At 41.1% G+C, this 12,522-nt stretch overlaps 1 protein-coding gene across 4 annotated transcripts in view; it reads right to left on the bottom strand.

The window, feature by feature from the left end:
- Positions 1-1,370: 1,370 nt before the first annotated feature.
- The window catches only part of tspan15 (tetraspanin 15), a 38,332-nt gene continuing 27,180 nt past the window's right edge, over positions 1,371-12,522 (bottom strand). For 2 of the 4 annotated variants that reach the window (XM_061765938.1, XM_061765937.1), the window contains 4 exons: positions 11,100-11,213; positions 6,348-6,398; positions 5,087-5,203; positions 1,371-3,777 (listed from right to left, as the gene is read on the bottom strand). In XM_061765938.1, the coding sequence (XP_061621922.1) occupies positions 3,610-3,777; positions 5,087-5,203; positions 6,348-6,398; positions 11,100-11,213 (450 nt within the window). In that variant the 3' untranslated portion in view covers positions 1,371-3,609. The remainder of the gene's footprint in view (positions 3,778-5,086; positions 5,204-6,347; positions 6,399-11,099; positions 11,214-12,522) is intronic. The other 2 variants (XM_061765939.1, XM_061765940.1) reach the window with 2 other exon arrangements.

Raw genomic sequence — 12,522 nt, 5'->3', positions numbered from 1 at the left:
TTCTTGACAAACCACGCAGCGGAAGGCCTGCTATGAGCACCACTAATGAAACCACCAAAGTGCAAGAGCACGCATTTGCACAAAGCCAGGGAAAGTCTATGCGGAGGGCTGCACTGGACTGACCTGAACTGCAGTCAGCCACAGAGAATGTTCTCGGCAGGCGGCAATTTTGCAGCGCTGCTCCAGTGTCGATTGGCAAGCGATGGGGAAGCGAATGATGCGCTTACAAAAACTGCAACGCCTAGGATGTTAAATGCTGATGGCCGCACATTTGTCCAAATGAGACCTGAAAGAAAATAGGAAAAAGTGTATCATGTCTTTTGGGACAGCCTGTATAAACGTGATGCTTTTGCCCTACATTAGTGGAGAAGTTGTTCTCCAATAATGTAGAGCAACAGCATACATTTATTCCCAGCGATCCTTTTGTGTATTGGACCGTATGAGTCGCTGGAAGTCTGGTGGCACACATTGTGGTTGTCTTTGCACACACATTTCCTGTTTTGTACAGGAAAGGATGCAATCAAAACAACGACACACTGAATGAGTGTTGTGGTTAACACGTGGTGAAACTTCTGATATCATACGCTCTGTTCATGATCACATTGTCTTCTGGGGACTATATGACTATCTAGCACATGATGTTTTGCATTTTGCAAAGCAGAAGGTTGGACTATCATCAGAATTTCATTTGGACACGTCGAGTGCAGGACAAAAAATACCTTGGAACCTAAGTACAATTACTGGAATATAATATAATACGTCAACAGAGACCAAAGCCTAATACATAAAATAATTGTTTTTGTTATTTTTAACTGTGTGCTTTTGGAGCAGTGCAGTATAACTACTTCTTCCAGACCATTTAATACAACCTGTTCCTCCTTGTTGCGTATGCAGTGCTAAAATATTGACTAAAACTCCACTCTGTGGGAAGCCCTCTGAGCAGCAGTAGTGGAAAAAATTTGGAATATAAAATAACCACTAAGCACCTGTTACAACCCACTCGTACTGTTGCACAAAAGTCAGGTGACGTTTACTGAATAATCTGTATTAGATATTTGATTTTTGCACAGATATCATGTGCGACTGTATGTGTGAAGGACTGTAACCTTGAGCCCCATTGGATAAAAGATGTAACATAATACAATCTAATTGAATTATGTGATTGCAATAATGGGGAATATCTCGTTTGGAACAGCTCAGCCCAACAGCTTGGTTAAGCGATGTTTCATTCTGCATGAAGTTTAAGCCAAGCGGTTTAAGACTGCATCTTTGTGCATGCAGCATGACGTTAGACCTCATTTATTTAGCCTCCACCCTCACTACCAACTACATTGACAGGAACTATTAAAGTCAAAAACACACAAGACAGCTCATTTAATTTCAATTCATTTTCTGCACGAAAACAACAAAAAACAATTAGCAACTTGCACACATCATTACTATTATTATCCAATTACATACTATGCCTACATGATTAAAATTCTTTAGAAAATGTATGAACAAAATGGGAATAACAATTGGGAGGTATATAAATTCAATGAATGCAAGAAGAATCAATTTAAAGTAGAGTATTACATTCTAGGAGGGTATTGATATAGTGCTGTCATGCTATAAAGGGATGATTTAAGATGGAAATGAGGTAAAAATAGAAAAAAATACAGTTGAGGCAACAGTCGAGTTCACATGAATTTCAGCAGTATGTCAAAGGCATATTATTCAGTAGTGAGTTGCACAATCAGCCAATCCCAGCTAGACTTCGTGCATGTTTTGTCCACACAACATATTATTGTGTGCACAGATTCAGATTACCCCGTCTCGTAACTACACTTTGTTCTAGTATGGAGATTCTCAGTGTGTGGTACGGGTACCACTAGTGGTATACGAAAGATTCACTGCCCAAGTACAGTTCAGTTGCAGTTAACATGTAAGTTAAATACATTTGCATTTCCTCTTTAGCCATTTGTTTTTAAACATTTAGATTTTTTTTTTTACTTTTGTGCAGTACATTTTAATTGAATCACTAAATAGTTTTTAAAAAAAAATATTTCAGCACATTGTTAGAGATCCCATGCCATATTTTTTTTTCATAATCTTCAATATCCTTTGATAGAGTATGCAAGATCATTTGGGTTGAAAATGCCCAGGATGCCCTTTTTGAAGCTATTCTAGTTGGTCTTTTACACCTAGCAATTGAGACAGCCCGATTTCTTATTATTTGATATGTAAATAAGCTTTGTCCTGATTGGATCTTTATTATTCATTTAAATATGGAAAACAGCTCTGCTGTGATTGGCCCTAGTGATATGATGTCTTGTGTCAGCCAAGCCATCAGAGCGAAGTCACCTTTGGATCCTTCTATGTGGGGTCTTACTATCATTGTGAAGCAGAATTCACCAAGCGTTGGATTATTGTCCCACTAATAGGGAACACGAGCTAACGGGGGAAGTGGGTGAAAAAACGAGTACAACTTGAGAGGCTGGTCCTACGCTCCTATTCATTTGAATATCGACGTTCATCACTCATGCACATTTTGACGACAATGACCGCAAGCTTTGATATTTCATCCACAGTTACATTAGAAATTATAAATATAGTTAAGTATTGTTGTAAAACCCAAAATATGTATACTTTATCGACTGCATTTGTCTGGCTTGGCAGCAGCTGAGACTCACTTGCTTATAACCCAGAAACGCCATGTTGCTGTTCAGTTCAGTTGAGTGCGTGGGTACCGACCACGAAGTGGGCAGGTATCTGAATAATTAGTAACTATCTACATCACAAACACACTGAAGGCAAAAGGCAAAAAATGACATAAGTCTTGCAAAGAGACCAGATCAGATTTCCATCAACAAACCACATAGATGTCAAACTTAAAACCATGTCACAGACTCATTTTGACCTATGCTGTGCATAAAACAGTAGGGGGAAAAAAAGGATTTTGATGGCGTGGGACCATTGTTTAAATTATGCATACTTTTATAGTGGTTTAGAAAAATATTAAACATACTTTAGGAATAAAACCTTTGCCTTGTTTTTATCACACAGGTTCAACGGCAGAAGAGCATAATCTTAAAACACTATTGAATATTTATAAAGCAGAGGCCCTCAGATACTTTATCTTGGTCACTTAATGATCATCAGAGCATTGAGTATCACATAACATGGACACACAAAACTGTGGCTGGGCAATGAAAATAAAATTTGCAAAAGAAAATGATTTAGCATTCCTACAGGTTCACGTAATAAAGAAGGAAAAAAAAAAGTTTCATTTGGATCCTGAAATCCCCAGTGTGTTTTCAGCTCTAGGCTCAACTCATGAGATGAGCAGCTGGTGGAGTGCGGTGCTGCATATTTGTTGAAGTAGTATGACATTTGCATTAATGTCCCGCTCGGTGTTGCCATGAAAAGTGAACACTTGAAGGAGGGGTGGGGGTAGGGGGTGTGGTGGGGGGGGGGGAGAGAAATCTTGATTTGTTCAGTGTATCACTTCATGGTGTTTGTCCCCGAGTGGCGAAAAGAAATAAGTTCTGTAGACATTCGAGTCCAAATTGAATTTTTTTGTCTGATTGAGGGGATTCAAGTAAGCATTAGCTGTCAGCTTGTTGATCTTCAGTCGAACTCAGGCATACACTTAAACCACTTGGCCATGTGGCCCTGCCTCTTGAGGTGTCTGTCCTGCATGTTTGAGTCCAGAAGGCCGTCCGTGTAGTGACCGTACTCGCTGATGGCGTCTTCCACTCGAGTGATGTACAACCAGCTTATGGCTACCCCAAAGAACTAAGGAGACAAAATGAAGGGAAGGGACAAGACAGCCACGTGTTATATATTGCACATTGACAATCCCAACTTTGTAGGAACAGTTTGGAGAAGGCTCTTTTCTATTCCCAGCGCACTTCAACATCTGGTCAAGTCTTCCCAGGAGAGTGGAAGCCCAATTTAACAAATTATTATAACCAAATGCTAAAGGTATCTCAAATCAGAATTATGACTAGTCAGAATCAAATTGTAGATATCTCAAAGTGGAATTACAAATATCTACAATTGAGTGGCAGATATCCGTTATGGTTAATCGTAAAATGGTAAATTGAGAGCAGTTATATACCTTCACATCATTACGGTGCCCAAAGCGCTTTACAGAGGCTCATATTCACCCATTCATGCACGCATTCACACACCAATGGGCGGGCTGCTGCCATGCAAGACGCTGCCAGTGGCTAAGATTCAAACCGCTGACCCTTTGGTCACCGGACACTGCTCTACCAACTGAGCCACCGCCACCCATAGTTATGGCTGCAAATGGGACACCCTCCTTTTGCAACTACAACAGGTGTCCCAATACATTTGTCGAAATAGCAGAGATGGGATCAAGTCACACACGTTTAAGTCAAAAGTCAACGCCATTATGTCTTGAGAGACTCAAGTCGAGTGACAGGACAAGTCAAATCCTGTGATAAGTCAAATGAAGAGAAGACCAATAAGGTCAAATAATGATATTGGCCAATTTATCAAACCTGTATGCATGTACAACACCTTATGTCTCAAGAAAAGTCCTGAGTCTCAAGTCTTATTTCTTTTGTCATCAAAACAGTTACGAGTCGACTCGAGTCCAAGTCACAATGATTCAAGTCCCCATCTCTGCCACATAGTGTATACAGAATTGTTTTTTAAAATATGTTACAGATCCAAGAGACAAATACTAAATCTGACATTTAATTAAAGTGTGTGTTTCCTGTGCAACGTAATGGACTGACCAGTCAAACACTGTTGAAACGTACACGAGTCAGAAATGAATCAGATGAGCATGAAATAAATTTCACTATACATAGACATTCGTCAGTAGGACCTGGGCCGAAGCAATTTAAATCCAATCCCGCAGTCATGAATCTACTTTACACAGACTGTTGAATAAGGAAGCATGCTTGAAATTATTATGTGCCAAACTGCCAAGAAAGTAAAATTTTCTACTGGTAGTTTGGATTTAGCACAGCAGGCTTCCTTGTCAGTTTTGCCTGACTGACACTTTGTGATCAGAGAATGTATACACAGTAAATGAAGTGAAAATATTGATACGGTGTCGGGTGTGTACCTGAGGCAGCAAGATCCCTAGCAGCAGCACCGCCATAATCTTGTAGTTGTCTGTCAGCCAAATGAAGAAGGCGTCGGTGCAGCCTCTGATGTGTATCGTGTCGACCAGGTCCAAGCGCTAACGAGGCAGCGACGGCGAACGAACGAAACCAAAGAAAAGAACATCAGACGAGGAGGACAAATGTGCCTTATTATTTTTAGCTTTAGATAATATTTTAGTACTGTGTTCTTACATTCAATTAAATTTATAGATCCAGACCGGATTCCTCTTCATTGATTTGGCCAATGGCATGCTGCCTTTTCTAGAAATTATTTTTCTGATTGGATAAAATTACCTTGGTTCAACCACCAGCTGTTACACCACATGATGCTTTGGCACACAATCAACAGCCTGCAAATACATTTCAATGAGAATACTATTGTTGTTTTTCACGCTGTAGTGATGATTTTTTTATTTTGTTTTTTAAGTTCAGAAAAATTTCAGGATTGGTGTCACAAAAGATACAGTTTAAATCCAAACAAGTTTTCCCTTGCAAAGTAAACCCCCTGCAGTCTAACACTTTTCCAGCCTTTTCTCTCACTCGAAGGTTTCTTCAGGGATCGTCCGCAGCTTTGTCGTCACAGCCATCTTGATGATGTTAACATATTGAAAAATGGTCACCTTGATAATCCCTTTAACTTGGGAAACAGTTAACAACAACAACAACAAACCTGTCAGCTGCCATTGAGAACAGGTGCGTTGTCATGGTGAAGTCGCCACGAGTTGTCCTGCCACAACTCTCACCTCTTCTTGTGTACTGAACAAAGCAAAAGCCGCAGGATCTCTCTGCGGATGTGCTGGTTGATCGTATGGCCCATATTGAAGTGGAAAACTCAGTTTGTAGTTTGGGTTTGAAATATTTCTTTTGTGACACCAGTCCTGGAACCTTTGACACACCTCAAATATGTCCGTAGTATGAGATAACAGATCCACAACTAAACTAAAAGTGCCACCAACTGACCAAATAATTCTCTTGAAAAGTGTTTGTCAGAAAGAATGTGTGGGCAGCAACAGACATTGAGCACATTTCAACAAGAGCAGCAGGTGCAGTGTTTCTGTGACGCTTGAAAGCTAAACACACTCACTGCATGACTGCACGCTGACTTAATGATGTTTACCTTTGGCTGACACTTTTAAATGATTCTCCTGCTGCCAACACATGCAATACCACATCTGTAAAAATAATGGTTTTACATTCATTTGTCACATTCATCAGCCGTACCTCTTGTCCCAACACCTTGTAGCCGCACAATGTGTTTGCTACTTCATTTGGCTGCAGAGGAGAAATGAAATGAAGAAAATGAGTACACTAAAAATGAATGTGAGAAAATCTTGTTAAATAGAAGGAAAAATGCCTGCCACAAAGATTCAAATCTACTGTATATCCCCAAGATGAGCTCCTACCAATCTGGCCGTCTGGCACAGAAGAGGAGATGATTAATCATTTTGTCACACTCGCTTCTAATGGGTTTAATCATCAGACCTTAGCTGCATCACTTTGAATAATAGGATATAATTTGGAGGAACACGGGCCAAAATAATATTGCATACAATATAATTACCTTCAGTAAACTCATATGAAACACTGATTAGAAAACAAGTGGGAATGAGCATCATGTCAACTGAGCTAAGAGATAAGACCATCTAGGAAACTCATCGAGTTCATTTTTGTATCATTTCGTAAAACAGACGGAACATAATTGCAATGAAGACAAAGCACAATTCTCGACCATCCGCCGACATCCCCCGGAATCACGGCTGTGGTGTCCTTGAGCAAGACACTGATACCCCAAAATGCTCCCCGGGCGCTTCAGCAGCCCCCTGCTCCAGTGTGTTCCACTAACATGTGTATGTGTTCACTGTGATGGGCAAAATGCAGAGAACAAATTTCATGTGCATGCATGCATGTTCATGACAATTAAAGATTCTTCTTCTATTCTTCTTCTTCAACTATGGACAGAACATTTCAGAGGGTAGGATTATGGTTTGGCAGCCCACCCTTGACATTTGAGTAGCAGGAGTGTGAATATTGCATTTGCTCATATCAATGCCCCACAAGGGGATACTTGAGCAAATTGGCAGTCCTCCAGACTTGGGACTCATATGTGCTGAATATCTGCACAAATTACTCAGTAGGGTGATGAATTTCCAGACATACGGTTATCAATTCAGCATTTGACTGGCCGGCATGCCTGCACAGAGAGCAGCTGCCTACACGTCCTTTGAGTCGAAGTGTGCGAGTGCCAGCTTGTAGTAACAGATGGGATGAATTTCCATGTGGTGGTGTTTGGCTTTTATTTATTACTCCGCATATGATGGTCATTTGTGCTAAGTCTCAGGGCCATGAAAATTTAGTTTTAATGGAAGAAAACAACAAAAGGAAAGGAGGTGAGAGTGGAAGTGATAGCCTTAGGACAGTGGTTCTTAACCTGGGTTCGCTGAGGCAGTCGCTGGGGTTCAACGGAGGACTCGACGCACACCGTGTGTGTGTGTGTGTGTGCGTGCGTGCGTGCATGCATGTATCCATAAGAGCCTTTTTACACTCCATTTGGAATGCTGTGTTCATGCCGTTCAAAATGCCACACTGTGTCAAGGTGGGCGTTTACCATTCCGGCGCTGCACCTTGAGTTGAAATGATTTGTTCTTTTTTAAACTAGCTTTATTTAACATTTCAACGATACACTTAAGTTGATAGCATTGGTGTGGCGTCAGACAGCGCATCCAATAATAAAAAAGAGCCCCAAAAATCTCTTACCTATGAACCGTTTTTGAGGATTGTAGAAATAAAGAAAAGGAACAGTCCATTCCTCTGATATGAGATTAGCACTTACCAATGGGAATGGCAACCGCAACATTCACATTCACTTACAGTACATTTTCACTGAATTGAATATTTTGTCTGTTTTTTATGTGAAATTCATGTTTTGTTGGTTTTGTTCTTTTAACACAAAAATTTTGTGCATGACATGGATGACTGAGAATCTACACAGACAAAATATATACCCGTTTAGAATTTGAAATAAACCATATTTTATTTTTAAAATTAGGAAGGGTTCTGTGAACTCCAGATGAAACTTGTGGGGTTCCATACCTCCAACAAGGTTAAGAACGACTGCCTTAGGGGTACCATAGAAACTTTGGGAAAGTTAGAACAGGTATCCTTCGGAGATGGTGTACCCTGGTGCAGCTGAGCTTTTGGACCAGCATGTGGAAACATATGAGCCTGATTAAAGCTAACAACAAACTGTCCCCAACCCCCCCTCCTATTTAGCTATGGAAAGTTCTGGGGCCTCATGTACAAAAGGTGCATACGCACAAAAACGTGGCATCCGTTCTTTTTCACTGCAAAGTTCAGATGTATCAAGCGTGACATGACCGTGGAAATGTGCGGTGCCTCACATCAACTGCATGGCTGGCGTACGCACGTTTCTGCAGCTTTTGGTGCTTTGCTTTTCCACTTAAGAGGTGATGCTGGGAAACTGTTCTCATAAATCTGCACACTAGAGACATGAATAATTAGCACTGATGAACAATTCATGCCCGGCAACATATGATTTCAACAATGCAATTGAGGCAAGGACTGAGAATTAATTTGTTAACCAGTGTATTTAATGAACCACTGATATTTGTGAGGACACCTATTAATTGATCAAGGCGATCATTTATACCGCCTATTGCCCTCACAATCGCTTCGTGACTCCAGCAGATGCACTGAAAAAAAAGTCCTTTTAATTTACTTTATTCAAACATGTACATCGGTTGCACATGATTAAAATGTGTTTAAATTGACATAATTTACCCCTCTTCTCCTAAAAAAAAAACATGATTTTTTGTCAGTGTACGTGTCCTCTCCTGTGTATTAAAATAATAAATTGAGTAATCAAAAAGGAGTCAAAGTTTTTGATATCCTCTGATATGCTGATGTGTTTCTATTTGAATTAAAAAGATTACAAATACCACACACACAACATTTACGCATGAACCTTTATCTCACAGGGCTGAGAGTAGGTTACTGTATGAACACATTTGTTATGAGTTCGAAAAAATACATGACATTAACCTCGTGGGGTGATCATAGTCAGCCACATGTCCTCCCATCACCCCTGAGAAAGCAGCGTCACCCATGATCGCAGCGATTCTCTCCTCGAACGGGGTGAGGCCCTCCGCGCCGGTTCTTCCACCTTTTTTTGGGCACACTTTGGCGGTGGGCAGCTGTCTTCCGCTTCACATCCACCTTAATGTCTGACCACTTCTTTTTTAGTTCAGCGTGTGCGCGCTATTCGGTCTCCACAGCATTGACAGCCGCACACGCGCTGTCCCATTCACTCCTCTTTCGCGTGTTGTTAACGCCGTAGGACAGCGTCCCAAAGAGGATTTTCTTGCGTGCCTCCACTTCATTGAGCAACTTCTCATTCAGAGAAATTATTTTTCATCATTACCTTGCTCATTTTCCTTTTTTTCCTGATCATGCAGAGATCGGCATCTCAGGTGCAGGGTTCATTTAAATATGATTTGCATATCCAAATGTGGACAAGGAAGAGTCGGGTACTCCAACATGTGCGCTCATTTCCACGTTGAATAGAATGTACGAAGGAAATGTGCTTGGATTCATGAGTACGCAGAGTTTCATACATCTGTATATTTTTGTGCGTACAACGTTTTCTGGATTTGAGCGTACGCCATGTTTTAGGAGGAAATCCGCGCAAGGCTTTGTACATGAGGCCCCTGGTGTTGCTATTACAGAGATCAAATACCATTTGTTGTTTTGTGTGGGCGAAAAATGCCTGAGAATGTGTCCTGCATGGCAAAGGCGTAATCATTATCATGATCCATGAGAAGCACACGATTATGGCCGTTACTATAATGGTATACACAAAGTGAACTATAGGTTCTGGTCTTTGCGGACACGTAAATATATGTTCAGGACAGATGAAATTATGCCCTTTTCGACCACTTTAGGTAATGTTAATAGCTTGAAATAAAACAGGGGTGTCAGCTTCTAGTAATTTTCTCAAGACTGACCTTGGCTTCACTTGTACCAATTCCTTTCCTTATGTTGGTTTGTGTTCCACTCACTAATACAAAATGACCACCATAACTGTCTGCAATTAATGGCACTACAAAACATTACACAGATTCACAGCGATATATTGCCTTGGCGTGGATGTTAAGACTAGAGCACAAAGAAACAAAGTATACATTGATGCTCATTACTTTAAACTGCTTGACCCTCCAGTGAGACTGAAAATGGCCAATCGTGGGTGCCCCAGCAGCGCTATTCCTTTGAAACAATCAACTTAGTGGGGGAGGTGAATGTAAAGGGCTTAAGATAAGCTTTATTAGTCCCACAATTGGAAAATTTGCTTTACCCAGAAAATAACGATGCACAAACTAGAAGCAAGCACTGATCTTCAAAAATTAATAATAAGGTAAAGTACCTGTAGTATAAGGACTTGGCCTTGGAATTGGTGTTTTCGTTGTTCCGTTTGTTTCATGAGTTAAACTTCTGGAGATTACTTTAGCTTTCACAACTTAGCATTTCTGAAGTTTAAGCACATTGTGATGTAACAAATTTGTGTCCATCCATCCATTTTCTGTACCGCTTATCCTCACTAGGTTCGCAGGCATGCTGGAGGCTATCAAAGCTATCTTCGGGCAAGAGGCGGGGTACACCATGAAGTGGTCGCCAGCCAATCAAAGGGCACATATAAACAAACAACCATTCGCACTCACATTCACACCTACGGGCAATTTAGAGTCTTCAATCAACCAACCACACGTTTTTGGAATGTGGGAGGAAACCGGAGTGTCCGGAGAAAACCCACGCAAGCATGGGTAGAACATGCAAACTCCACACAGGCGGGGCCGGGATTCGAACCCCAGTCCTCAGAACTGTGAGGCAGATGTGCTAACCAGTCGTCAACCGTGCCAAATTTGTGTCATGTTGCTAAAAATATGTCATTAAGCTACTAACCTTGGTATTGCAGCAGGTATAAGGCACCCCACAGGCCAGTGGACCCCGTACAGAACAGTTATGGTACATGTTGACTGACCAGTCTTTATACTCTTGGCCGCCACAACACTTAAACTTTGAGAGAAAAGACAGGGAAGAGAATGTTCAATAATCAAAATACTCAGGAACAAACTGATTGAGAAGACAAATTGAAAACAGAAGGCTTCTGTATTTATGTACTTAGCACGATACCAGGAAGGTTTTGGGCTGAAAGGACATATACAGTTATTAACTACTAGAGGAGATTACAAAAAGCTGATTAAGTATTTGATATTTTATATTTCGTGTCAGCCAACGACGTCCCCACGCTGCCTGGTGCACTGAAAATGACGTATGACAGCCAAAGACGCGGCGCCCTGCTTCCAAAAAGCTAACTAAACATTATTTTGCATTTCTGTAACAGGGAAAACTGTCTGACTTCCCCACCGGTTGCCAAACAGTTTCCGATCGGGAAACTCCGTATTATATGTCCGGCAAGTCTCCGGTGGCTAGAATATATCCCACCGGGTCATTGCGGGGCTTACCACGGCGTGACGGGCCAGCCACCAGCTAGCTCACGAGCTAACTTGGAGTTGACGCCGCGGATGGGCGGATGGCTCGTCCGTGGCGTCACCTCCACGCTTGGTGTTGTGTTGGTGTAATTTACATACCCATAATGCTTTGTAATCCAACATATCATGGTAGCCTGAATAACAAAATACACAACTTGGGAATTTAAATAACGAGACCGAGCGGTTCTGTAAATTGAGGCACCCAAGAAAGATGTACCTTTGGTGTATAGGTCTAGCTTGCTAGCTAACTGCATGCTGTAGTGGTAGAAATGGGCCAAGTAATTACAACCCCAATTCCAATGAAGTTGGGGCATTGTGTTAAACAAATAAAAACAGAATACAGTGATTTGCAAACCATGTTCAATCTATATTTAATTGAATACGCTACAAAGACGATATTTAATGTTCTAACTGATAAACGTCATTGTTTTTAGCAAATAATCATTAACTTAGAATTTTATGGCTGCAACATGTTCCGAAAAAGCTGGCACACGTGGCAAAAAAGACTGAGAAAGTTGAGGAATGCTCATCAAACACCTGTTTGGAACATCCCACAGGTGAACAGGCTAATTGGGAACAGGTGGGTGCCATGATTGGGTATAAAAAGAGCTTCCCTGAATTGCTCAATCATTCATAAGCAAAGATGGGGTGAGGTTCACCTCTTTGTGAACAAGTGCGTAAGAAATAGTCGACCAGTTTAAGGACAATGTTCCTCAACGTACAATTGCAAGGAATTTAGGGATTTCATCATCTACGGTCCATATCATCATCAGCATGCATGCATTCCAATCGCTGACTAATTACAAGCGACGATCCCCCCCAAGCTGAGAACA

The sequence above is a fragment of the Phyllopteryx taeniolatus genome, chromosome 2 (assembly GCF_024500385.1).
Source record: "Phyllopteryx taeniolatus isolate TA_2022b chromosome 2, UOR_Ptae_1.2, whole genome shotgun sequence".
Lineage (NCBI taxonomy): Eukaryota > Metazoa > Chordata > Actinopteri > Syngnathiformes > Syngnathidae > Phyllopteryx > Phyllopteryx taeniolatus.
The sequence above is the reverse complement of the archived record's forward strand: the minus strand, read 5'-3'. Positions and strand labels throughout refer to the sequence as shown.